Here is a 27968-nt window from a genome sequence, read left to right as displayed (position 1 = left end):
GGGCCACCGCACTTTTCCACGGTCATTTCACTTTTGATACATCTGAACGTTGGCATGGAAAATGACGTACGCCACTTTTTTGTGCGTACGCAACATTGATACATGAGGCCCCAGGTGAAGGCAGAGAGCCGCCGTTCTCACTCGTAACAAGTCACAAGTCATGGAGTTAACGATCGCAATTACTCCGGAGCTTTTTAATGAAGGTAAAAATGTAGCATAGCCACAGGAAAAATCCTGCTTAGTTCCTCTTTAAATTTAAATGTTGACCTTTTTTTTTTGGTCAAATCTGGTCACTGGGGGAAGGGTAACAACACTGGCATATTTATCATCAGTCCAACTGAGACCGGATTCAGTTACTCTGATAATGTGTCATTGACTTTTTAATGTATTGTTGACAGTTTATGTATTTTTGAAAAGGAGGAAGTTAGAATGATCAGAAATGCTCCTTTCTGTTTGATTAAGCCCTAGCGGTGTTTATCTAACAGCAGCTAGCTAAGTGTTACACCTGTGGAAATGAGTGACAAGGTAAATAAACTTGAGCTGCGGCTACAAGCCACCTGACAGACCGCATGGTGTTAGCAAGTGATTCATTAGAGGAACGAGCACGAGGCTAGTGTCTAACCAGACCCAAGTGACATTTGCAGATACGTTTAATTGCTGTATAATGTGCTGCAGCTGAGCAGCTGATTATCCATCTAGCCTGTGAAGTGATGTTTGCAGTGTACCTCTCCCCAGTGACAGTTTGTTTTGAGACTTTAAAAAGAAAGCTAACGTGGGTTGTTGTTGTTCAGAGCCTGTGAATGTTGTGAGGTGCTGCTGTCTGCTTCAGTGAGGCTGTGATCAGCTGCTGACATTTACTGGGGATGTCCTGCTCCCATTTTCTTTGCTCCATCCCCGTACAAGCGCCTCAATATTAGTTTGGTTTATTTAACAGGGACAACGCTCAATACTGTTGTGGCAGATTTAACTGGAAGCTAATTTTCATCTGGTAGTCCCTGGGCACAGACAACGGAAAACAACATGAGAGTGAGGCGGGCGTTAGTGAAAAGCTCTAAAAACAGTTAGCCTACATCCACACATGGCATCATTATATACAAAATTTGAAATTCCATACTGAAAAATGAGAAGAATAGTTAGTTAAAATAAATACATTACAATTTTCTTGCTCCCACATACAGTAATATCCTACCATACATTTAATTCACGCACTCACCCACACAAGTGCATTATGTTATTATTATTATTATGTAATTATGTAACATTACGACACATGAAGCAAATAATGTTTTTGGTTTTTTGTTTTGTTTTGTTTTAAGTCAAATTTCTATGGACTATAACACCAAGATATTTAAATTGCTGAACAACTTCCACCCTCTAGCCAATATTGGGTACACTGCAAAAATTCAAATATCTTACCAAGAATATTTGTGGAGTCAAAATGTAATTTCTAGTCAAAACAAATCTCATTATACTTAAAATAAGACGTGTCACATAAAAAGTAGCTTGTTTTTATACACTTTTTATTTCTTTCAAGGATAAGTAGGATAAATAAGTAGAAAAATCTGATAGTGGAGCAAGTTTTTCTTCCTTATTACAAGCACAAAAAACCTGCTTTCACTGGCAGATTTTTTTTACTTATTTCAAGTGAAAATTTGTTTGAAACAAGTGAAAATTATCTAAAAAAACAAGTAAATTTTTAGGTTATGAGTCTTATTTTAAGTGGAAAGAGATTAGTTTTGACTAAAAATGAGACATTTTGACAAGAAATGCGACAAATATTCTTGGAAAGATTTTGAGTTTTTGCAGTGTATGTGCTGATACAAATACTGAGTATGAGCCAATACGTGCTTTAAACTACTAAAGGAGTGACTTGTGGTTTTAGATACAAAGCATCTGCACTAACAGCTGTTTACTTGCCAGTTTAAAAGAAATGTTACTCATCAAGAGAAAGCAACCTTTTTCTTCTTCAATACTTGGCATGCTAAGTGTCCAGCCTCTGCCACCCCTCATTGTCCAAATACCAAGTCACGTAGCATCCTATCTGCCCCGAGGAAGGACCTCTGCTGTTAAAACCTTCTTTGTTATGCATGCAACGATGCAACAAAGCAACAAAGCCCTCAGCAATACTGCTAAATAAACAGCCGTTGGTGGTCATGTTGGCTATGTAACAGTCACAGAATTGAAAGATGGCTGGATGTTGCATCATCACTTTTTGCATAGTCATTTCATTAATTGTTGCTACAGTACAGTATAAGACTATTTATTTGTGCAGCTTTAATATAAATGTTCTTGTTGATCAGGCTTGTACTACTCCTGCTGCTGCTGCTGCTGGTTTGTGAGTGGCGAGAAATCAGATCAGTCTGGTTATAAAGGATGGGTGGAAAGACAGGAGACGGAGATAAAAGAAGCTTTGTTGATACTGTTGCTCTTGTTCTTGTCAATCCAGGCAGATTAATGATGTAAGTAACTGACTGGCCACAATGAGACAAAGACACAATGAGAGAGATTATTGTGAAGTATACACGCAGTTAGGACTTTTTTTTTTTTTTAAACCACGCATACAAGTGCACCTGTATAACTGCATAAGGATCTCAGTGACTCTGCTGGTTATAACCAGGGTTGGGGAGTAACGGATTACATGTAACGGTGTTACGTATTTAAAGTACAAAATATGAGTACCGTAACTGTATTCCGTTATAGTTACAGTTTAAATTGGTGTATTCTGAATACAGTTACTTTCTTTAAAAAAGGTTACTTGGATTACTTTAGTCTACCACACTACACACAGGTTGTCACAAAAAACTGTAGCCTACATGGCCATATAAAATGAAAGAAATGCTCCAGCAAACTATAAGCAAACAAATCAATGTTGGCCCTGTTCAAAGGCAGACATATGACTGTTCTCATAATAGTTGGAGGAAATAAAATTATTATTAAAATTCTTATTTTATTGCAGTTTTTCAACATTTTTTATGACGGATATTAGCGGTCCCTCACTAAAACAGGAGGACGTTAGTCATTTTTAACAGGATCTGAGTGTTAAGTACAGTTTTAGTGTTAGCCTACAGATTTAACAGTGGCTCCTGTCATTACTTAATTTTCAAAATATCATCATGCTGCTTGTCCTACACTCACAAATAAAACCTGTTTTAAATGGTGTATTTTTTTCGAGGGTATTCTGCATAAGTATTAGAGGTTCAAAGGCTGTAGTCTGGACTCCAGAGCAGAGAAAGCTGCTCAGTTTTAATATAGCATAAGCCTACTAATTCAATGTGATTGGCTATTTTAAAAAATCATTTAAATATGGCTGGATGATCAAAATCAAAATGTGGTTTGACAAATTCAAACACATTTATTATGCTTTAGTTTAAATGAGCCATGGTAGCCTATAAGTTCATGTGTAAGATCATTCTCTAAAGCAATTTCAGTGTCCCAGTTAAAGGCGCTAAGGCAGGCGATTTTGAAGTAAACTAAAAGTAATCCAGAAAGTATTCAGAATATATTACTTTACTTGAGTAATCCAAATACATCACAGATTACATGTTAGGACATGTAATCAGTAGGGGAATACATTTTAAAAGTAATCCTCCCAACACTGGTTATAATAATAACTGGTATACAGGGGTCAGCAGGTCCAACTGAGACACGGTGGTGGCTGGTTTCATCTTGTCAGGATAGTTTGTGTGTTATCATGTCAAAATGTTGTTTTGCACTTCAGTAGGTGAATATGTCTTTACCACAGTAATAGAGTCCCAAGACACAGACACAAAAGTTCCCATGTATGCATGCATGTGCTGTTTGTGTTATATGGATTCTTGTTGGCATTTATCACAGCATATTCAGCTGTCAACATTTAAAGTGCAAATGTTTGATGGGTCATATTTACTCACTCCTCACTTGTAAGGTCCTGTGTGAGTTTGGCTCGGTCTCTGAAGCAACCCAAAGAGTACATGCTCTCCAGCACGTCAGGGTCCAGCTCCGACAGGGACACGATCCTCTTCACACACACACGGCGAGGAGGCGGCTGTTCCGGGCAAGGCTCGTTACGACCACTCCTGACGGGAAAAGATCAGTGCGTGTAGTTAGTTAGTGTGTTCGATTAGACACATTATGGACATCTAAAAGTTTAAAGCAAGCACTGATGACAGCCAGGTCCAACATTAGACAGTTTTATTGTAAAGTGAAAAGTCAAAGTCAAAGTCAAATTCTGAACAAAGAAAGGATGGTAATAGATGAATTTGGCCATGATGCAATAGTTGACAATATTAGTGCTAAAAATCTAAGGTTTAAAGGAGTTTGTCACATCTGATTAACCAAACGTCAGATTAGATGGTGGGGGATGATTTGGAACACAAATGTGGTCTAAGTGCAGCTTACAGCTCAGTGGACTACGGATCCTCACTGACTGTCAGAAACCCACACTCAACTGTTTTCAAATACAGTCAATCTGAGGTCAAGGACACCATGAAACACGGTCGATTTATTCTATGGTTAACATACAAAAACATAAGTTATACTATACTACACTGTAACTAAGTTACAAATTATCTTCATATTTATGATTAAAAATAAAAACACACAGAACAGAATAAAGTGGCATAAAATGTGTGTATTGTGTGCTCCTGCAGTTTTATTCAAATAAAATTCTGAATGCAGTGTTTTAATTTTTAAAAGTGTAATATTAAACATTTTGCTTAATTTTATTTTACTCAATTACTTCTTGTACCACAGCCAGTTCCAAATATTTTATATTAAAAAATGAGCTGTAACCAAGACTCCATGCCTGTTTACTATGCTTGACTATATTTATACCTTTAGTATAAATCTAAATTGTCATTGAGACAATAATTTTCTGTAGTGGGCTATAGATGTAATAGCTATATTGCACGTTACAATAGTGACAATTACAGTTGTGAAACATAACATAAAACATAACAAGGGGTATTTTTGATTTTTATTGTTAACTTAAAGGGATAGTTCAATGTTTTGGCAAATTGGCCCATTGCATAATCGCTATAGTCATAGCAGTAGGTTTGTTACCTTTATTTGTCGCTATTATAAATTCATGCAAAACCACTGATGCGCATTGCCTTCAGGGACAGTTTTTCAGCAAGCAGTCTCTGTATTTACCTCAATAACAGAATGTTACCAGACAGAGTTGTTATTATCTCATAGCGTGGTGAATGTGCAGGTCACAACTTGGCCACCAGAGTTGTTTGGAGTTGTTGGATTGTGTATTTGATGAGTTTGATGAGGGAAACCAAGAAATCCCACTAGCCTCCGTAGCGTAGCTCTGAGCAGCTCATGGCTCTGCTCCGCCGTTCTAAAAATAGCTTGCACCAACAATTAAAGGCAACGAACCTACTGCTATGACTATAGCGATTATGACTATGGGCCAATTTGCCAAATGTTGAACTATCCATTTAATTTGTCTTATTTTTAGGGGTTTCTTTTAGAGTTCGACTACGTTTTCCTGATGGTTTTCTGTATGTTTTAAAATTTTTATTGTAAGTGCTTTGAGACTTGTTCTACAGGTGAAAGGCACTCTATAAATAAAATGTATTATTATTATTATTATTATCATTATTTTGGTGGGGGGAGGGTTACGGTAGGGCAGGAACAGGTAAATGCACAGTGTACTGTAAGAAAAAAGTATGAAAACTTAAGGTGCAACTTACTGGTACCAGGCGTGTTTCTGTATTGCTTCTAGCTGTAATAAACAAAAAAACAAGACAACGTTAAAGCACTGATTTACATTTAAAATGCTTTCCCACTATTACAGCTGATTGAACCCTGTCATAATGTGTCCATATGGATGAAGTGTCCAACTGGGGGAACTCTAAAAACATCAGCAGCATTACAGCTACACCCAGCTTTTTTGCATAGCGATGGCTGAAGGGTCACATGAAGGGTCAAAGGTCCAGGTTTAATGTTTCCTATACCGCGTTTATGACCAAACACCTGTAAAACGAATGACATTCCCATCAGCCTCCTCTGCTGTGCTTTGCGTTAAGTGCTAATTAACAAAATGTTATCATGCTGTGTTGGATGGTGAACATAGAAAACATTACACCTGCTTCACATCAGCATGTTAGCATCGCCACCAAGAGGATGGCTGACGTTAGCATTTAGCTCAAAGCAGTCCTGAGCCTAATATAAGTAAAGCTGTAGACTCATGCGTCTACTTTGATGACCCCGGGAGAAGTTTTCCCTAAGTCCCCTGGTGCACCATAGACTCTGTAGAAGTCCCCCCCCCTCTCTCTCCGCATTAGAACCGCATAGTGTGTTAGCCATCGCATCAGTGCTGCACAGTGTCTCCTGGGGGACTGGAGTAGGCTACAGCTGCAGTTCTGCAAGAATGTAAAAAAAATAAGTCAAAAGTGGGGCTTGTGTGAATACTATATTTGTGCATCTGCAGACAGGAAGAGTCGCTCGCAGCGATACGCAGCCAGAGCTTTGCATTTGTTAACTCAGTTATGAAGTGCTGTGCGATCTGACATCCCCGCGTCCTCCTGATAAGAGAAACCGAAAAATGTCTGTGTTGATTTTTTTTTTTTTTTTTTAATACCCAGCTTGCTAACTACGGATATTCTGGTTTTGAAATGTGTCTTCCTGGCGTGGTGGGTGGTTTCCATGGAGGGAACCAGGCAGCAGACAGCAGACAGGCGGAGACAGAGAGACAGAGAGAGAGCGAGACGGTCTGACCTGGTTTCAGGCTTCATTAATCAACAGCTCATCAGACGAACCGCTTTGATTAAATCTGCTCTGTTTTAACCCAATGACTAACTGACCAGACTTTTTTCTCCCTTTCTTGTCGTCTACTACTTTACGGTGCCGTGCCGACCACATTATCACAGTCGCCTCTGTCTCTTCCGCCTGATAACCATGAATTCATTTCCAACAGCACATGCCTTCTTTATCCCAGCTCCCTTTTATAACCTGCAGAGCAGTGCAGTGGAATTTCTCCCAGCAGTCCTTTCACTCAGTCATTCATTTATTCATTCATTCACTCACCCTCCCTCCCTCCCTCCCGTCTGTCTCTCCCTGAGCTGACGGGCTCCTTTTCAAGCCTTTTCCTTTCAGTATGGAGAAGTTGACATTTAGGTGAGAGGGAAGAGCTCCTTCTTTTCAGTCTCCCATGACGAAGACGCTTCACCCATTCGTTCTGCGCATACACTCTCAGGATCCTCTCTGCATATTGCTTACCTAACTGCTAACTTTCCTTTGAGGACTGAAATAAATAAAATTTAAAAAAGTCCTGTCATGGCCGGCTCCATCTCCTCCTGCCTTTAAGCGATACCTTAAGTTCATCTTTGCACTCTGTTCCTTCCACCTTTCTCATCCTCTCTCCCTCATCCTCCCGCTGTCAGGGTTTATTTCTGTCACATCTTGAAACAAAGCCCCGAGCCGGGACTTTTATTTTTCTTTCCTCCCTCCTCCTCTTAAATGCCGGGGCTTATGCTTCATGAGCCGAAGGACCTGAAGTGTGGTGCAAAACGAGCAGCAGCTATTGACCACTTGAATCAGGCCCCTGCTTGTTTTTTTTGTAGTTTTTTTTCCTCCTGTCTAGTTCCATGGCCTAGATCAGGCTCCTAATACTTCCACATCTGGACCTATTATGCCAAACACAAAGAAAATCTTGTGGCTGTCAGACAATACATAAGGTTAAAAGCAGGAATCTTCAAAGATGTGGAAATATATGGGCCGGACTCTGGCATATGTTGAACCACAAGTTTCATTTTGCCGGCTACCTTCCTAAATCCTGCTCCAACACCTGTAAAGTATCACAGTTGTCAGTGATGATGAAAGATTTACACCCTGAAATCCCTGAAAAACTGGCCCTTTATTTTAAATATAGGCCTCCAAAAGCAGACTTCTCATTTCTAGAGGGGAACCAATGTTTCTGAAGTGACAGATTCCTACTATATGTGGCTATTTTTATACATTTTTCCAGTGGACCGGACTGGAGTGCTTTAAAAAAAAAAAAAAAAAAAAACTGAGGTAAAGGCTGCATGTCCCAAAACAACACGTCAACATCCCCCACAGGTTGATGATCCACAAGGAAATTAAAATAGATAGTGTTGTTGTTTTACCACAGTGTCGAGCAAGTACTGCTAATGCTACTTAGCTTATATACATTCAGCTCAAAGCTATTAGGATGTAGACTCACTAATGTGTTTGGTGAACATAAATGCTATCCTGGGAAACATTGTTTAGGATTCCTGGAGTGAGAACTTCCTGAAATCCTATAAAGGGCAGTAGAGAGCTGCTAATGACCAGAGGCGGTCCAACACATGATGATGATGATGTTGATGATGCCAGCACCATTCATTGTAACACTATGAGAATTCAACATATTAAGAACACGGGTACTATGCTATTATAACATCAGGCTCATCCAGCCTCCCTAACCCTAGCATTAAAGGAGAATTCCGGTCATTTTTGACCCCTAAATCGTCTTCCTGATGGTCACCCAGTGTTTGGGGGGAGCAAAAAACGCAGCTAAAATTGATGCAGGCAAACCAGAGTTACACCATGGCGCTAGGGATAGCGACAACGCTAACCTATGGGGGCAATTTTTTCAACCACAACAAACACTGAAAAAACAATCAAATATCTACGGTACATGACTCAAACCCTTACGAGACACCACTGAACTCATATAGTGTACAGTATAAACAGTATAAACTTTGTGTTTTTGCATGTAATCACTCATCACAACAAGGAAAAAGTGTTTGTTTCTGTGGCGGGGAGAGCAGGCGCTCTGCGATCGCTTAGTAATGTCTTTCCAGGATGTTTCAGAATTAGGCTGTCTGAGGTGAGTGATTGCAAAAACACAAAGTTTATACTGTTTATACTGTACACTATATGAGTGCAGTGGTGTGTCATAAGGATTCCAGTCATGTACCAGAGATATCTGATTGTTTTTTGAGTGTTTGTTGTGGTTGAAAGAATTGCCCCCATGGGTTAGCATTGTCGCTATCCCTAGCACCGTCTAGCCATGGTGTAACTCTGGTTTGCCTGCATCAATTTTAGTCGCGTTTTTTGCTCCCCCCAACACTGGGTGACCATCAGGACAACGATTTAGGGGTCAAAAATGACCGGAATTCTCCTTTAACACTGCATTAGGTAGTTGGGACACACTTGCTAACACTGCAGCTTTGTTATGGCAGGCACTCAGTCTGTTCAACCCATTCATCAGTTGTGTCCTTGTAGTTTTAGATTTAGAAAAGCCAAATACTGTCCTGCAGTGGGTGAGTCTAGTTAGGCCCGAGCGGCGAGTAGCACTCGCCCGTGGAGGGCCTATTGAAATCGCGCTGTTTATTAGGGCCCGAGCGGCGACTGCAAGTCGCCCAGCGAAAGCCCTATTGAAATCGCGCTGTTTATTATTATTATTAGGCCCGAGCGGCGAGTAGCACTCGCCCGGCGAAGGCCTATTGAAATCGCGCTGTTTATTATTATTCTTATTATTCCGTCACCTAAATGCCCCAATTTGGCCCCTTTCCCGACTTCGAAAATGCGTGAACTTTTGCCCGGACGTCCGGCCTGATCCGAAATTCGATATATGTGGTGGTCGCACATGTCCGACGCGACATGGCGAAATAGCGCCCCCTACAAATTTTGAAAAGTCCCATAGACAATTTTGCTTACTTTGGCGTAGACCTACAAAATTCGGTACACATATGTACCATACCCAGATATACAAAAAAGCCTCTTAATGTCATGGTGAAATGTCAACAGGAAGTCGGCCATTTTGAATTGGTCGTTTTTGGCGCCAAATTAACTCGTCCGAAACGGTTCGCACGACACGCTCCAAATTTGATAGACAACATCTTCAGACCTAGCTGAGTACAGCTTGTGCTCCGTAGGTCAATACGTCAAAGGGCGTGGCTTCCAATGGGCGCCAAACATAGGCTCGAACGCCACCAACATTCGGTTGGCTGTCACGCCCACATGCTTTATCCTATCAACTTCAAACTTGAAGGAAATTATGGGGGTGAGTCACTGATTCGCCCGATATATCAATATCTCACTTTACTAAAAGCGCCCCCCGGTGGTAACAGGAAGTGACCATTTTTTACATTAAAATCTTTAACTCCTCCCACTAATTTCGCCCGATCTACTTCAAATTGCCTACAGGTTATCGAGATGCCATGCTGATCCAACCTTGTGCTCCATAGGTCTCTACGTCAAAGGGCGTGGCTTCTGCGGCCTTGCCAATTTTTGGCGACTTCATGTTTCCTCGCCATTTCACCTTCTAACAGCTCTAACGCCCACATACTTCATCCTATCAGCTTCAAACTTGCTGAAGATGATGATGGCTCCACCCTGAACGTTCCTCTGAATGGCACGCCCACTTTACTCAATGCGCCCCCCGGTGGTAACAGGAAGTGACCTGGTTTACACTTAACTTGTCCGATCGACTTCAAATTTTACATATTTGATGAGCCACTGCCCCTAAACACACCTACCCACATCTGGGTTCATACAAATGCGCCCCCTGGTGGTAACAGGAAGTGACCTGTTTTACATTTACATTGTCCGATTAACTTCAAACCTGACATGTGTGATCCTGGTCAGCCCCTGATCACACCTACCCACATCTGGATTCATACAAATGCGCCCCCTGGTGGTAACAGGAAGTGACCTGTTTTACATTTACATTGTCCGATTCACATCAAACGTCAGGGGCTTGATCCCGGTCAGCTCCTGAACGCCGCTACCCGCTTCTGGCTTCGTAGCACCATCTAGTGGACGAACCGCACGTTGCGTTTTTCCGCTCCCGCAGCGCTTTTTCGCCATTCTCGCTTCGCGCCACGGCCCCCGCACGCCTCAGGCCCCCGCGGTCGCATGGGTCGAGCGAGGGCCGATCATCGCCGCTTGCGGCTTTAATTATTATTATTATTATTATTCCCACACCCTTAAAACGCCATTTTGACCCCTTTCCCAAAGGCGAAAATGCGTCTACTTTTGCATGGGTGTCCGGCCGGATCCGAAATTCGATATTTTTGGGTGGTCGCACACGGTCGACGCAAAATGGCGGAATAGCGCCCCCTACAAATTCCAAAAATGCCCATAGGGAATTTTGCTAACTTTGTCCGATGTTGATAAAATTTGGTACACATATGTATTATACCCAGATATGCAAAAAAGCCTCTTGACCTCATGACCTCAACCCAACAGGAAGTCGGCCATTTTGGTTTAGATTTTTCCCGCCTAAAACGAACTCCTCCCACAGCGTTCGCCCGATCAAGTTGAAATTAGGTACACCACATCTCCAGACCTAGCTGAGCTTATCTTGTGCGCCGTGAGTCCGTAGGTCAAAGGGCGTGGCTGCCAGCGCTCAATTAACTTTGGCGTGCTCGCCATGTAATACGATTGGCTCTCACGCCCACATACTTCATCCAATCAACTTCAAACTTGCTGGACATGATGATGGCTCCACCCTGAACGTCCTGATATATTAACTTCCCATGTAACTCATAGCGCCCCCCGGTGGTAACAGGAAGTGAACTAAAATTCATTAAAAATACATAGTTGACCCCATCAACTTCATTCCACTTCTAAAACATGCAGAACCAGTTGGTGAAGCTACATTATGAAGACTGTGAAGCTACGAGTAATGGCGTCCCTGTGGGGGCGTGGCTACCATCAATTCCTCGCCATGAAAATACGTTTGGCTTTTTGATGGCTTTAATGAACTCGTATCATCATGAAAATTGATAGACAGGTCCAGGATGGAGACCTCTTCCATCTGATAGGGGTGTCGCTCATGTGGCCCCCTAGTGGAAACCGGAAGTGCCATTTTTTGCATCAACATTGTCCAATTTCCACGAAACTTCACATGTGTGATGAGGGGCTGACCCTGAACGCACCTGCATGCATACCATTACTGCCCCCTAGTGGACGAACCTTTAACTGCTCATAACTCCCTCATGCTTTGTCCGATTTCCACGAAACTTCACATGTGTGATGAGGGACTGACCCTGAACACACCGGCACGCATACCATTACTGCCCCCTAGTGGACGAACCTTTAACTGCTCATAACTCCCTCATGCTATGTCCGATTCACTCCAAACTTCACATGAGTGATGAGGGGCGGCCCCTGAACGCACCAGACCACATGCGGTGACTGCCCCCTGGTGGATGAGCGAAACATTGCATTTTTGGCCTCCTTCCAGGTTTTTTCTCAATTTCTGCTCCGCGCCACGGCCCCGGCGTGCCTCAGGCCCCGCGGTGGCATGGGCGAGCGAGGGCCCGCCATCGCCGCTTGCGGCTTTAATTATTATTCTTCTCCGCCTTCAAACCCCAATTTCGCCCCTTTCCCCAACTCGAAAATGCGTGAACTTTCTGCCGGACGTCCGGCTTCTTCCGAAATTCGATATTTTGTGCTGCTCGCGCATGTCCGACGCGAAATGGCGAAATAGCGCCCCCTACAAATTTTAAAAAGTCCCATAGACAATTTCGCTTACTTTGGCGTAGACCAACAAAATTCGGTACACATATGTACCATACCCAGATATACAAAAAAGCCTCTTAATGTCATGGTGAAATGTCAACAGGAAGTCGGCCATTTTGAATTGGTCGTTTTTGGCGCCAAATTAACTCGTCCAAAACGATTCACCCGACACGCTCCAAATTTGATAGACAACATCTTCTGACCTAGCTGAGTAAAGATTGTGCTCCGTAGCTCGATACGTCAAAGGGCGTGGCTTCTGGTGGGCGCAAAAGTTGGGCTCGATTGCCATCCAAATTCGGTTGGCTGTCACGCCCACATACTTTATCCTATCAACTTCAAACTTGAATTGCAATTACGGCAGTGAGTCCCTGATTCGCCCGATATATCAATATCCCACTTTACTCAATGCGCCCCCCGGTGGTAACAGGAAGTGACCTGGTTTACACTAACATTGTCAAATCGACTTCAAATGTTACACGTGTGATGACACTCCGCCCCTGAACACACCCACCCACATCTGGATTCATACAAATGCGCCCCCTGGTGGTAACAGGAAGTGACCTGTTTTACATTTACATTGTCCGATTCACATCAAACTTCAGGTGCTTGATCCCGGTCAGCTCCTGAACGCCGCTACCCACTTCTGGCTTCGTAGCGCCACCTAGTGGATGAACCGCACGTTGCGTTTTTCCGCTCCCGCAGCGCTTTTTCGCCATTCTCGCTTCGCGCCGCGGCCCCCGCACGCCTCAGGCCCCCGCGGTCGCATGGGTCGAGCGAGGGCCGATCATCGCCGCTTGCGGCTTTAATTTATCCTTGTTTTCAAAATCAAAATCCTGCATATTTTACCACAATGCTTCAGATATGTGCCAATCTGTGCCTATGGCTGGACCCCTCTGCGAGGTGTACACCCAAATTATAAATATGTAAATGGACTCAAGTAGCGGTAAACTGTTTGACTATTTGACTTGCTGAGTCATCTTTGTTGTAGTGTCGCATCTGCGCTGTTGCATCTCACCTCCTGCCTCCGCTCCCACTGACTGGGATGAAACAATACCATCAACATTAAAGATTTTTCATAATGAGATCATTTGTATTGATCAATTATGACTATACAACCTACTCAAAATGCCACATCTCACCAGTTCACTGCAGTGTATTGATGCTCTCAATTAAAATGTGTTACAGTGGGGTTCTATTATTTTTCAATGATGGTATAAAAACACGGCCGTGCCACGGACCCGCACGTTCAAAGCTCATCATTTTTAGCTCATTTCTAATGCCTCTCTAATCTCCCTCTTCCCCCCTCGAGCTTCCCCTCCTCACCGTGAGTCTCTTGTCAGGGTTGACTTCTATCATCCCCTTCAGCAAAGCCTGGCAGTCAGGAGGTATAAAGTGGGGCATGTGGAACACTCCGCTCTTCACTTTCTCTAGAAGCTGCCGCAGGTTGTCGTGATCGAAGGGCAAGGCACCCTGGGAAGGGATATAGAGAAGACAGTGAGATTGGAATTGACTAGAGGTATGTATGTTTTAAAGGGGACATATTATGGAAATATCAATTTTTAACATAAATTTAGGTGTTTGTCTTGCCTTCCAGCCCCCAAAATGTAAGAATTTACAAATAAATCTGTAATTTTCAGGCTCCCTAGGTTGAAATCCACGTGGTTTTACAAGCTGTTGTCTTCCAGTGATGTAACTAGCTTTCAAATTTGCATAACCCCACCCCTTCCTGGTACCAGTAGAAGGGGCGGGGCAAGCAGTGATTCATTAGCATTTAAAGGGACAGGCACTGAAACCAGCCGTTCTGAACAGGGCTGTTTTGAGAGGATGAAAAGTTTTGGGACCCCCTCGCAAATGAGATGCTGCATCTCAAGGGGCTATTCCTCAATAAATTCAATTCAAAAGAGCTGTGATGTTTGATCCTTGGGTTATTTTGACCAAAGCATGTCACAGACATGTCTCCTGGGGACTATTTTAATTTGTGGAAAGGGGGCAGAATATGTCTCCTTTAAAAGCAGGTTCATTGTTGGGGCCAGAGCTTCTGTCACAAAGACCTTTCAACTGTGTCACGCTTCAGTAAGGAGTAGTAAGGAGACATGTCTTTAAGACACATGGGAACTATTTTAATTTGTGGAAAAGGGACATAATATGTCTCCTTTAAAGACAAAGGAGTAATTCAAAATTCTGGGAAATATTTATTGGCATCTGGTTAGTTTAGCTAGCTTAGCTTAGCTAACTAGAGGTGATTCAAATCTACCAACCAGTACTATTAAAGCAGAAGTAAGCGGAATTTTTGTGTTAATATAAGTCTTAAATAGTTATATCTTCAGACAGCAATCACTTATATAGAGTGTTTGGTCTGAAACACGGGTCTGTCAGTCACTCTGCTCTGCTGTAAGCTGAGGAGAAAACTTTCCTTGTATCCTACAACCTTTATCCAATGAGGAGAGAGAACGGCATAAAGGGGCGGTCCTCTCTGTGTGTGCAGCCAAGGGATGCGCGTGAATGTGGTGACGTAGGGACGAGGGCGGGGACTGCTAACTCCATCGGCTGACAGGAAGTTAGCCAAAACGACCAGATCGCTTACTTCTGCTTTAACACTGTCAGTATATTCATTTACAGGAACCAGGTGAGGTTTTCTCGTAGACAAAGACAGCCTTTTTGATTGTCTTTGTGTTACGTTCTCTCACCAAACTGCACTGTCGACCTACAAAGTTTCAGAAATGAGTTTTTGCCTCCATGTTCATTATCAGTCTTTTCCTTTCCTGCTTTGTGCTGCTGCAGTTGTTTAAATTGTGTATTACAGTTTGTGAACCACACACTTGTACGTCCTCATACCCTTACAAATGTAAAGTGTAAAGCACAAGATAAGAACGCACTTCAAAACACTTCAAACATTCAAACGTTGCTCCGCGGTGCCATTGGTGGGCAAAAGCTCCATGGGGTACCTTTTTATTTCTTTAATACTCAATGTGAATATCATCCTAAATGCATTGCAAGGTGGGAGTCAAAGGGAAATAGAAACAACTGAAAACTTCAAACAAAGAAAACAGAACAGAATAACAGGATTTTCTTACCACAAGCAGAGCAAAGAGGATGACTCCACAACTCCAAACATCTGCCCTGCGACCATCATACCTCTCCCCCTGAAACAATGCAAGGACAGGGTAACATAAGGAGCGCAAACACACACATACACACACACACACACACACAGTGAAGTGTGAGCGGGAAGTAACTTACCCTTATGACCTCTGGGCAAGCATAATGTGGGGATCTGTAAAGAGAGAAGAGTGAAATGATTAAATGATTGAATTTGCGTGTGTATACAGCGCTGATATATGTGAAAGAGGCTCTAACCTGAGCAGGCAGAAACAAGAACATCTGCTCTTTTATCCATGGAGTGGACTGAAGTGAGAGCTACAATCCCTTACTAATTTTATCTGGTAAATCCATGTTGGTTCAAAAACAAAGCCACCAATTATGTAAAAAGAGGCATGGTTGTGTGTTGAGTGGATGTTCCCTATGTTCCGTGCACCTTTTAAAGGGATAGTTCAACATTTTGGCAAATTTGCCCATTGCCATAATCGCTGTAGTCATAGCAGTAGGTTCGTTGCCTTTATTTGTCGGTGCAAGCTACATATTCATAGAACGGCGGAGCGCAGCCGCGAGCTACTCAGAGCTACGCTACGGAGGCTAATGGGATTTCTTGGTTTTCCTCATCAAATACACAATCCAACAACTCCAAAATGCTCTCGTGGACAAGTTGTGACCTGCACATTCACCACGCTATGAGATAATAACGGAGCGTTACGAGACTGAGCCGTTTTAGAGGTAAATTCATGCAAAACCGCTGATGCGCGTTGCCTTCAGGGACAGTTTTTCAGCAAGCAGTCTCTGTATTTACTTCGAAAACGACTCATAACGTTCCGTTATTATCTCATAGTGTGGTGAATGTGCAGGTCACAACTTGTCCACCAGAGCGTTTTGGAGTTGCTGGATTGTGTATTTGATGAGTTTGATGAGGGAAACCAAGAAATCCCACTAGCCTCCATAGCATAGCTCTGAGCAGCTCGCGGCTCTGCTCCGCCGTTCTAAAAATAGCTTGCACCGACAAATAAAGGTAACGAACTTACTGCTCTATAGCGATTATGGCAATGGGCCAATTTGCCAAAATGTTGAACTATTCCTTTAATAATCTGTCACACATATAAACACATATACTGTAGAGACTGAACCTCGTACTCACCCACAACTGGTTTCCAGCAGGCTGTCTCCGACCTGTAACGAGGCCATACCGAAGTCTGCTATCCTGATGTTGTTCTTCTCGTCCAGGAGAAGATTCTCGGGCTTCAGGTCTCTGTGGCTACACACACACACACACACACACACACAGGAAAGCATGTAAGTCTTTTTTCCAGACCATAAAAAGCTACTAAAGCTAAACTAAGCTGGTTTGTACATCTGGCTGACACTGTACAAAAAAACAACAAAGTGTGTCCTGGTTCTAGTCGATGGAATCCAGTTTAATGATAATTTCATTTTAGCAAATTTAGATTAGATTATACTTTATTTATCCCCGAGGAGAAATTAGTTTGTCACGGCAGCCTTAAAAATAAGAAAAAGCAGGACATTGAATACTAAATAAATATATACATAGCTATGCAAGAAATTATACAAAGAATAAAATACACAATTCATAAAAATACTTTAAAAAGAAGCTACTGTGCTCTCTGTCTGCTCGGCAAAATAACAGATTAAAAAGTGCTTGCTGGTAGACAAAGAAATAAATAAAAACAATTTTAAAGTGCACGGGGGGTTAAAAGTGCAACAGACATTACAAACTAAATAGAACTGTTAAAGGTACATTGTGTAGGAGTTACTCCCATCTAGCTTTGCGGTTGTATATCGCAAACAACTCAAATGTATTTTTCATGCCCATGAAATTGGGCAGACGGCAGACAGCCGCTGCACGTAACGGCATAAACAAGCCTCTATGTAAACAAGTGGTCCGTCGGCACGAGGCAAAACAATACACGTGACAATATGTCGTCATGGCGATGTGGTATTGTTTACCTGACCCACGTTTTACCGGCTTTCTCTCGACTTCTGTGACTAAAATGACATGTGTTACCGACGGCCGTCTGCCCGACTGCAGGTGAATGCAGCATCAGTGTAACGCTCCTCCTCACTGCGTTACCACGGTGACTTTTCACAGACGCCACCTCGACCTGAGCCGACAGCTCCGGTGTCTCCGCTGAGTTTCCGTGGTTTCCTACCGTCACACTGCCACTAAACGTAAAAACATGGCGACACGACATGGCAGCCAGCATCGAGCTTACCCGCTCCATGTAGATATGAATGATATGAACGGCTAATTCAGAGCTTACCGGAACACTTCAGTTTGTTGATGGGGGGGATTACTGATTAATGAAAAACATACTTTTGAACCAAATAATCGATTTTTGTTAATAGATAACAGGAGAAGTTACACAATGTCCCTTTAAAAAGAAATTTACAGTGTGTGTGTGTGTGTGTGTGTGTGTGTGTGTGTAAAAAGATATTTGTTGTCGTGTCTCACAGACCATATGGAGTGACTGTGGCAGAAATCGAGGGCAGAGATGATTTGTCTGAAAAACTTCCTGGCTTCTTTGGGGGTGAGCCTGCCCTTTTTCACCAGGTAGTCAAATAACTCTCCGCCGGACACATGCTCCAACACCAGGTACCTGGAAGACAGAGAGAGGTCAGACAGATTTTTTAAAAAAAAAGAAAAAGGACAGGGAAGCATCCTTGGTAACAGACAGACACGTGAGGAAAAAACCTGCCATCTACATTCATGCTCATAAGTCACTGCCACCGCCTCTATACATGCAAACACATCCACACTTAAACACACTCTCACAACCTTTTATTTTAATGTCATATGGTTATTTATCTCTGTCTTATCTTACAGAAGCTTTTTCTCTTTCAGACTCAAGGTTGTTTCTGCTCTGGCAGAGATCCAGAGGCAGAAAGGGAGGATTGCACAGAAAAAAAAGAAGAAAAGGCGACAGAAAGGAAAAACATACTCACAGGTATTTGTTATTCTCATAGACATCATGCAGCTTCAGAACATGAGGGTGCTCTATTAGTTTAAGAATAGCTATTTCTCTCTCCACCTGGATAGACAAAGGAAGGAAGATGCGGAGAAAGAGAAAAGAGGGGGAGTACAGAGGTTAAAAATGCTGGGAATGTAAAAAGAAAGAGGAGGGTAAGATTTAGCTAATGTGGAGCAGAAGGAAACAGTATTAAATGTTTATGTTAATTTTCTAGTTTTGGCTCTAAGGCAGAAACAAGCTGAAGTGCGGGTCATGTCCCACAGTAAACGAGCAGACCATTAAGCTGCTAAATTGTTTAAATATAAAGTTGCACTAAGCAATATTTAAGCCCATGTTGAAACAGTGAACTATGTTTTCATGTGTAGTGTTCTTGCATAAACAAACCAACTCTACAGCTCTTTTTGCTTCACTGTTAGCCTACTTCACATCAACAAACTGTTGTGTGATTCTCTGAATTTGGTGCACTTTGGGTTGTCTGAGTTTTGACCTGTTACAATGACTCAATCCCCTAACAGCGTTTTATGTTACAGAGTTGAATGTTACAGGATTGAAGATTTTGGCCTAAATTAGCCAAGGCATGTACAATAGCATGACATGACTTTAGGAAAATGTGATTGTTAGTTTTTTCCTAACTAATTATCGTTTATCTATACAATAGAGTTGAAAGGTTGAGCTTGACAATGTCAATCTCACAATAAAAACTATGAAATATATGTATGAAAAAAAATGCTGACACTTTCTTCTCTTTACATTATGTTCTTCTAAAGACTTGAGCGATGTCATTTCCTTAGTGCTGAGGATGTTGAACTGAACCATTAGGCTATTTTTAAAACGGGGGAATTGGTATGTTTTTACGGGGTTGAACAAAACTGGGGGACATGATAAAATATTGCTATAAATAATTGTTTAGGTTTTTTTTCAGATTGTATTGTTTTGGTTAAAGTTTTATAAAGTTTTATAAATTTATATTAAATTCAATGAAAAAGTGATTCTGGTCAGCAGGGACAAATTTGGCTGTCATCTAGCCTACTCCTTAGCAACCCCCAAAAATAATGAAAATAAAATAAGATATATCTATTGTTTTTTGTGTTTTATAATCCAGAGCCACATGGATCCATCAATTTGGCTTTAAAATGCAAAACATGTTATGTTATGTTATTTGAAAATCTTGTGCACTAAATTCAGAGAATCACCCTTTCGGTGAAAAACCTCGGACAATTTCCTGCCGGGTATCAAATCTCAAAGAAAGTTAGCAACTCTGTTGGACATAGTGAAGCATTTAGCAGTGAAAGGGCTGGATATTTCCTTCAGGAGCTCATTCAAACCAAAACATAGCTAAAGATGAGCCAACACACTTTCCTCGGTTGCTAGAACGACAACTGCAAATGAGTGCTACTATTACTCCATGTCTGTACTGCAAAGCTAACACTGAGTTAAGTTACAGCTTGTCACAGCTACCTCAGCTCCTTGTAGTCAAAGATGCTCGCTGCAAGTCTTGCCATTGCTACATAGCCAGTATACAACGTGAAAGGTAACAATTATATCCCCAATAATACTGGTACATAGGGTTGCCAACCGTCCCTTAAAGTACAGAATCATCCCGTATTTGGAAACTAAAAGATGTGTCCCTTGTTGGACTGATAAGGGATGGACTTTGTTCCGTATTTTTGAAAATCCATGTTGGGTGATTTTTATTATAATGAAACAGTGCAGTTCTGACTGCCACTGTTGACCCTGCCTGTCTGGAATGAGCTTCTCATTGACCAGTGGGAGACCGTAGTAGTGGTAGTAGTAGTAGTAGTAGTAGTACGGTAGACTAGCTGACCCACAGCAAAGTCAGGATAGCCTATGGGGAAGTGGAAGCCCCTCTGTCCTTTAATTCCACTTCAGAAAGTTGGCAAACCTAAACATGACATGAGCTAGCTGGTTAGCATGTTACCTTGACCAGGTGAAAAGAAGCATTAGTGATAGAAGGAAAACAAGACGTTCACTTTTAAGCACTGGAGACAATTGGAGCGAGAAAGGAAATTGGGTTTTCGGTTGAAGTTAGTTTCTTCTACACTGGTAAGTATGTTAACACTGTACGAACTCTGTAGCGATAGCAAAACACACACGTAGCTCTTTAAAATGTGCTTTAGCTGACCTTCCCAGCTAAAGTTAGCAGACGGCTGCCCAGCAATGCAGTTACTGGCAGTTAGCTGTAGGCAATGGGCAACTTTCCAAAGCAATACGAATCAGCACTACTGTAGCCTATGGACGAGAGGACCTGAAGCCCAGAGGCCGGTGGTGAAGGGTGGCTTTATATTCTAACTTGTGTAACTTAATCCGTTATCTGGTCAAAGAAGGAAACCAAATTTTACCAACATGGTCAAAAACACACCAACCCTTTTTCTTTTCCTTTTTTTTTTCAATAGCTGTGCCTGACCCTCAACAAAATTCTGTGTCCGCTTTTTTATAACACAACACGGACCTATTTGGGTGCAAAGCTTTCACTGTGCAACCTTGTGCATTTTAAAAAGACAAGAGTGCACAAGGGTTCACGTAATCGGCCACATTAGAAACACCAACATATAAAAGCTTTTTGAATTTTTTATTTCAGCCCAGTGTGTTTCAGCTGCAGTGGCTTTCATCAGAGGGGCTTAATTAGCAGACTGAAATCATCTCCATTGTTCGGCACACAGAAGCAGTGCCCACACACTCGACAGCTCCAAGTTGCAACACACTGATGGGCTTTTCTTGACAAAAATAAAGAATCTATTTCTGTAGGTTGGAGAGAGTGCGAGCCTGAAACATGATTTGAGCCTTTGTAAGTCGCCATAATTGCAGGCAAAGTACAGGCACAGTAGCACATGGACAGACGCACAGAAAGACGGCGTATAGCTACCTTCATTAGAACTGATTCGGACAGTTTCTCTCTGTTGACAATCTTTATGGCCACCTTCTGTCCTGTTATACAGTGGACACCCAACTTCACCAGTCCTGCAAAGAGAGAGAGGGAGTGGGAGTGGGGGGGGGGGGGGGGAGCAAATGTTTGACAATCAAAAAAAATCATCATGCAGTGTGAAAACTGGAAGGACGGAATATCATAAATAATTCAAAAGGCTTTACTGACATTGTCACAAACACTGGCCAAAAAGGCTGACTGTAATATTTGTTAAGAGGCCAGCCTGTGTCTTCTCTCCCTGGCCAAACACTAAAAAAAACCACAACCTGCAATGAATTACAAGAGACTAATACAGGCTGTAGCAGAATGACAAGCACATAACACAGGATAAGGATTAAAGCATGAGCTCTGAATTTTAAAGGGAATCGTACAGGGTGTGTAACATCCCAGAATCAGCTGATGGAGCCAGCAGATATCTGCCAACTGCTGCAGCCAGGACTCGAGGTATCTAATGTCCTATAGCTACTGTACCTGTCTGTCCCTTCCCGAGAGTCTTCTCCAGCCTGTAAGGCCCAACGTACTGGCTGGACTGGCCCGCCGACAGCTCCTTGCTGCTCATCCTTTCCCGAGATGAAATTCCCCTATTCCCCTGTAATAAGGCAGATCAAGATCGCGCTCGGTGCTGCTCCGTGCGTAATGCCGTAACGCACATCACAGGCGGTGGAGAGGAGAGGAGGAGAGGAGAGGAGAGGAGGTGCGGAGGGACTGGTCGTGATCTAAAGCCGGGCCCTGCAGGCTACTCCCATGCACTTGTTTGTCATGCGGTCAGGTCCGTGCTGGGAGTTTCCACTCTATAAGGCCTAGAATACAGTATTTTCCAGTACCGTGGGTTGTGTCTCTTTCACTACAGCAGCATCATTCAAAGGGAAAGGTAGAAAAGATCAGCAAGAAAAAGGGACGTTGTTGAGGTTTTTTGGCCGGTGCCAGTTGAATAGTCACATCAAACCCAACCCCTGCTATAAATAACTGTAGTTTTAAAGCTGATTGATCCTGTGTAGCTTATGCAGCTGGACAAAAAAAGTGGAGCAAGAAGAAAAGAAAAAAGAAGAATCTCATTCAGACCTGGACAGGAAAAGGCTACATTTGCCACAGATTGATTTCTGTTGGAGCAGAGTCTCAAATATCCCAGGTCAGAATGCCCTGATTGAATCCATTCTCTGATCGATATCAGGGACCCCCTCCTCGCTGCTGGTACCGTCCGAAAATGTTTTCATATTCGCCCCCCTTTTTTTTTTTTTTTACCAGCCAGGCCTCGTTTGGTCAGGATCTGCCTTCCTGTGCAGACGCGGCGTTGTCCAGATAATAATCTATTATCACAACAGCATCAGCAAGAAGAATGGGTTTTCCAATATCCGGTGCACACTTTGGCTCACCCCCTCCCCGGCCCTGCATCAGGAAATAGAGGAAGAGGGGGGAGAGCATCAAAAAAAGAAAAAAAAGAAGAGGAAGATGAAAAAAAGCAAACAGCCTCGGGCGGACCGGGGCCAGACAGACAGGAGGAATCGCACCCGCGGTCGGGACAGCTGCAGCGGCGGAGAGGCGCTCTCCGTGAGCCGGAGGAACGATCAGCGATTAATCCTGTTTCTAGAAACAACAAGCATCCTCAGCTGGCTTGGTGGTGGCCGACTCCCCGCCTCTCCTCCTCCCTGTGTTCCCTCTTCCTCCCTCCCTCCCTCCCTTTCACTCTCTTTCTCTCTCTCTCTCTTTCTCTGTGCCCCTGGCCGGCTATGTTCATGATATCACCGCATCTCCCCCTCTCTCAGCCGGCGCCAAGCTGTTGCTGAGCGGCACTAGTCCTAGGCTAACAGCAGCAGCAGCAAATAAAAGAAGATCGCCCCGGAGTATAAAACAGTCTTTGAGGTTGTCAGAAGTTGGATTCATCAGTGAGTGAGTGTCCATCGGTGACGGGATGGTCTCCTCCCTCCGCCCCGCTGCTGCTGCCTCTCTCTCTCTCTTTCTCTTCTCCACACCTCTCTCACTCCTCCTCCTCCTCCTGCTTCCCTCTCTTCATCGGCCAGCATCAGCATCCGGGTTCCGCTTCTCCACCACCCCACCCCCTCTGGTTCCCCCACCCTTTTTTTTCTCACTTCCACAAAGTTGCACACATTATGTGATTGGCTACTATCCAGATACCACCAAACACCACTTGGTCCAAGTGAGTCAGTAACAGGTCAGTTAGCCTAGCTGTCAGCGTGGATGAATGTAAGGATATGATGGCAAAAACATATGAATATAGCTTTTAGTCCACAATAAGGTCACAGGGAGTTGAGGTGTGCTCTTGGTGGGTCATGTCTAATGACATGATAATGTAAATGATTTAGGTAGCCTAGGTCATTTTGGAATTTTCAACAAAGTAATAAAGTAGACCTAATAATTCTCTGAATAATTCATCATCTTTAGCAGCCTGGTTGTATGCTAGCTACAGTAGCCTATGCTCACCATTGTTAATAGCAGACAAATTAGCTAGTGCTGTTTTTCACAGTCTATACCAGCCCCCCTGTAATCCTCTCAGCAGGCACGCCGATTTTTCCCAGTGGCCACCCGTGGTACTGCAACAAAAAATCCCATGCGGCCCAGAAAGGATTTTTCCCATAGACCGCAATAGTAAAAGAGAAGCCTGTAAAACTGTTCACAGGACACCTCCAGCTGTAACCTCCGTTAATTACTAATCTTTGTATTCTATATTTTTAAGTCATGGACTTTTTATCCGTCAAAATGTTTTCTAACGGCCAGAAAAGCCACAGAAAAGTCTCATTTCTGGCCGTGACGTCACGGCTGTGTCCGTGCACCAGCAGTGCGCGGTCGTGTGTGTCTCGGGACCGAGGATGCCTGAAACTAATGAGACGCTGTCCGGTGCTAAAATCACTCAGAAAAGTGGAAAACACGGCTCAAAGGTGAGTTTTTGTTTGGTCACATCGAGTTAATTTAACTTTATGATAGTTAATGTCTGTTATTAGTCTCTTGTCAACTCGTATTCTTAAACGTAACGTTTTAATTGATGAGATCGCCTCGTAATGACTGCTTTTACTGACGTGAAACCCGGACTGTTTTACATTACTGCTCCTGTAAAACTCATATTTTTCAGTCATTTTAGCTTGATAAGTCATTTATGCTGTATGTGTGTGTGTGTGTCAACAGTGTCTCATCGCGGCTGATGTTCAACACCTGTTGCTCCGTTCACAACGTCAACGTTAATTTATTTTACGGCTTAATTAATGCCACGGTGGTAAAATGTAAACCGAGACTTGTCCAGACTCCTCCATCAGTGTGTGTCGTGGTGTCCTGACGGTGCAGCTGCTCCCCGTCTTCACCGGGGCCGGAGGAAGAACCATGGACGTCCTCCTCCTCCTCCTCACCGTCGTCAGTGTGTGTTTGTTCAGTGTCAGTATGCTAAATGATCACTTAAACTCATTAGTGGGGCAGATAACTGCAAAATTACAAAAGAATCGTTCACTTCTGGAAACAAGCACCAAAATTGGCACACATACTCCTTAGGGATTGCTCTTTTGATAAAACCCGTTAGCCACCTAAAAATTAAAGATGGCGGCCATTTTTCAAGATGGCCGCCATTGAATATACAGTAAAATTGCGTTTCGGAATACAATCGCAAAGACTTGTCCTATTTTAATGATCTTGGTATCAAATAATACATTTTTCACTATGCAGAATCCAAATTTGGACCCATGGACTTACTCACTGGCTTCCTTGTACCATATATCAGTCCTGGAATCCTAATATTATGCTAAATTAGAGGTTAATTATGTCTGACTCGGCTAAAATGCACGGTAGTGTATATCGTAGTAGTGTTAGAGGTTTAGTATGTGGAGCATATTCCTGTACTAGGCTTCCAAGCTGGATATGACACAATTAGGTGTGTATGTGTGTGTAGGCCCCCACATACTAGACTCCGCGGACTCAATGCAGACCCAAAGCGGATACAGTAATATTGCATTTCGGAATACAATTGCAAAGACTTGTCCTATTTGAATGATCTTGGTGTCAAATAATACATTATTCACTATGTAGAATCTGAATTTGGACCCATGGACTTACTCACTGGCTTACTTGTACCATTTATCAATGCTGTCTAATAAGCTTAGCATCTAGTGTAGATTACATGTAGTCATCACCAGCTCCATGTCAAATCATAGTGTCCCTGGTAGATCTCCACAAAATCACAACAACCTGATCAGCATTAGGCCTTCAGCTGCTTATCCTGGCCCATCTGTGTTAAACCCTTGTACATTTCTCCATACTTCTACAAGTGCTGTGACTCAAATGTCACTCATTAATGTCAGATCACTCTCAATCAAAAGTCTCATTCTAAATTACTTTATTTCTACTCACAACCTGGACTCCTTATGTCTTACTGAAACATGGCAAAGACCTGGTGATATCAGCTCCTTTTCTGCATTGTGTCCTCCAAATTTTACATTTCTTAACTCACCACACACCCCTGGCCAGGGAGGAGGACTTGCTATGGTTTTTAAGTAAAATTTTAACTGTAAACTTTTCTCAACTAATGATTACACAAGCTTTGAATATGGTGTGTAAGATTGAAAGATCAATTTCAGTACTCTGTGTACTCATATATAGCCCCCCTAAATTTAACAAATCATTCATTGAAGAATTTTCCCACTTTGTATCATCAGTGCTCATTAATTCTGACAATGTAATAATTCTAGGTGACTTCAACATCCATGTCTGCTGTCCTTCTAATGCACTTACCTGTGATTTTCTGCATGTAATTGAGTCTTTCAATCTTACCCAGTCTGTCACAGAACCTACTCATGTGCATGGTCATAGTCTTGACTTGATTTTAACATCTGGTCTCCCTGACCTGATTGTTCAAGTCAATAGTTATGTTCTGTCTGATCATTGGCCAATAATGTTCTCCACCTCATTTCTATGTGAGGCTCCAAAACCTAGTCAACCATGTTGCTACTCCAGGTCTATTACTCTCACTGCCAGCCAGGTGAGGGTTAGTAATGATTAACATCTCTAGACTCTGGTGATCATTGCATCTTGATTCTATTAAATCTTTCAGCAGCTTTCAATACTGTAGACCACCCCATCCTCTAAGACCACCTAGAACATCTTGTTGGTATCCAGGGAATGGCCCTTCAGTGGTTTTCCTAATATCTCCAAGGTCGATCAGCCTCTGTCCAAATGCACAATATGTACTCTTCCTCTGCATCCATCCCTTGGGGGGTTCCACAAGGCTCCATCTTAGGACCTATTTTATTCTTTTTATACATGCTTCCTCTGGGCTCTATAAGAAAATACAATATCTCTTACCACTGTTATGCCAATGATTCACAGTTACATCTCCCGTTGAAAATATCTGACTTGGGTAGTATCAGTGCACTACTAGTATGCATAAAGGACATCAAATCTTGGATAGCTCAAAGTTTCCTTCAGCTCAATCAAAATAAAACTGAGCCCCTAGTTTTTGGCCCCACAGAGACTTCCTCCTCCATCATCAGTGCTCTTGGTCCTCTGTCTTCACATTTAAAACCACATGCAAAAAACCTTGGTGTCATCTTTGACTCTGGATTTAAATTCGACAAACACATAAATTCAGTAGTCAGCACAAGCTTCTTCCGTCTAAGATCCATTGCAAAAGTCAAATCATTCCTGTCAGCCAAAGATTTGGAATGGTTCACGCCTTCATTTCCTCCTGACTAGACTACTGTAATTCTCTCTACTCCGGAATCACCCAATCAGCCCTATCCCGTTTACAGTTAATCCAAAATGCAGCAGCAAGACTCATCACTGGTACCAGAAAGATCGACCATATCTCACCTATATTGACCACACTTCACTGGTTACCTGTTAAATATAGGATTCATTTTAAGATACTTTTATTTGTTTTTAAAGCACTACATGGATTAGCACCTGATTACATCACAGAACTCCTCATCCCCTACTCTACCTCTCGTCTGCTCAGATCCACTGACAAGTCATTACTGTTCATCCCACCTACAAAACTAAAAACAAGAGGTGACAGAGTCTTTTCAGTTATTGGTCCCAAACTATGGAATAGTCTCCCACAAACAATCAGATCTTCATCCTCCACAGACATCTAAAACTCAGTTAAAAACGTATCTCCTCTCTCTGGCTTTTAATTCAGTCTCATTGGAACCTCCCATACCATCATACCATCATTCCCCCTCACTTGTTGTTTTTAATGTTTCTTTGTGTCTGTCCCGTTCTTTGTGTCTGTCCCGAAGCCAGTGAGTAAGTCCATGGGTCCAAATTTGGATTCTGCATAGTGAAAAATGTATTATTTGATACCAAGATCATTAAAATAGGACAAGTCTTTGCGATTGTATTCCGAAATGCAATTTTACTGTATATTCATTGGCGGCCATCTTGAAAAATGGCCGCCATCTTTAATTTTTAGGTGGCTAACGGGTTTTATCAAAAGAGCAATCCCTAAGGAGTATGTGTGCCAATTTTGGTGC

General features: G+C 42.6%; 1 protein-coding gene across 3 annotated transcripts in view; it reads right to left on the bottom strand.

Annotated features, from left to right (window-relative positions):
• Window positions 1-23136, bottom strand: part of brsk1b (BR serine/threonine kinase 1b) — a 36324-nt gene extending 13188 nt beyond the window's left edge. For 2 of the 3 annotated variants that reach the window (XM_085785080.1, XM_085785081.1), the window contains exons 1-10: window positions 21973-23136; window positions 21442-21536; window positions 18532-18617; window positions 18045-18185; window positions 16709-16825; window positions 15703-15736; window positions 15537-15605; window positions 13786-13932; window positions 5679-5710; window positions 3891-4055 (exon numbers count right to left, since the gene is read on the bottom strand). In XM_085785080.1, the coding sequence (XP_085641206.1) occupies window positions 3891-4055; window positions 5679-5710; window positions 13786-13932; window positions 15537-15605; window positions 15703-15736; window positions 16709-16825; window positions 18045-18185; window positions 18532-18617; window positions 21442-21536; window positions 21973-22060 (974 nt within the window). In that variant the 5' untranslated portion in view covers window positions 22061-23136. The remainder of the gene's footprint in view (window positions 1-3890; window positions 4056-5678; window positions 5711-13785; window positions 13933-15536; window positions 15606-15702; window positions 15737-16708; window positions 16826-18044; window positions 18186-18531; window positions 18618-21441; window positions 21537-21972) is intronic. The other variant, XM_085785082.1, reaches the window with a different exon arrangement.
• Window positions 23137-27968: the final 4832 nt, after the last annotated feature.

Source organism: Trachurus japonicus, chromosome 8, assembly GCF_045865225.1.
Source record: "Trachurus japonicus isolate A0001 chromosome 8, Traja_1.0".
In the NCBI taxonomy this organism is placed as follows: Eukaryota; Metazoa; Chordata; class Actinopteri; order Carangiformes; family Carangidae; genus Trachurus; species Trachurus japonicus.
The sequence above is the reverse complement of the archived record's forward strand: the minus strand, read 5'-3'. Positions and strand labels throughout refer to the sequence as shown.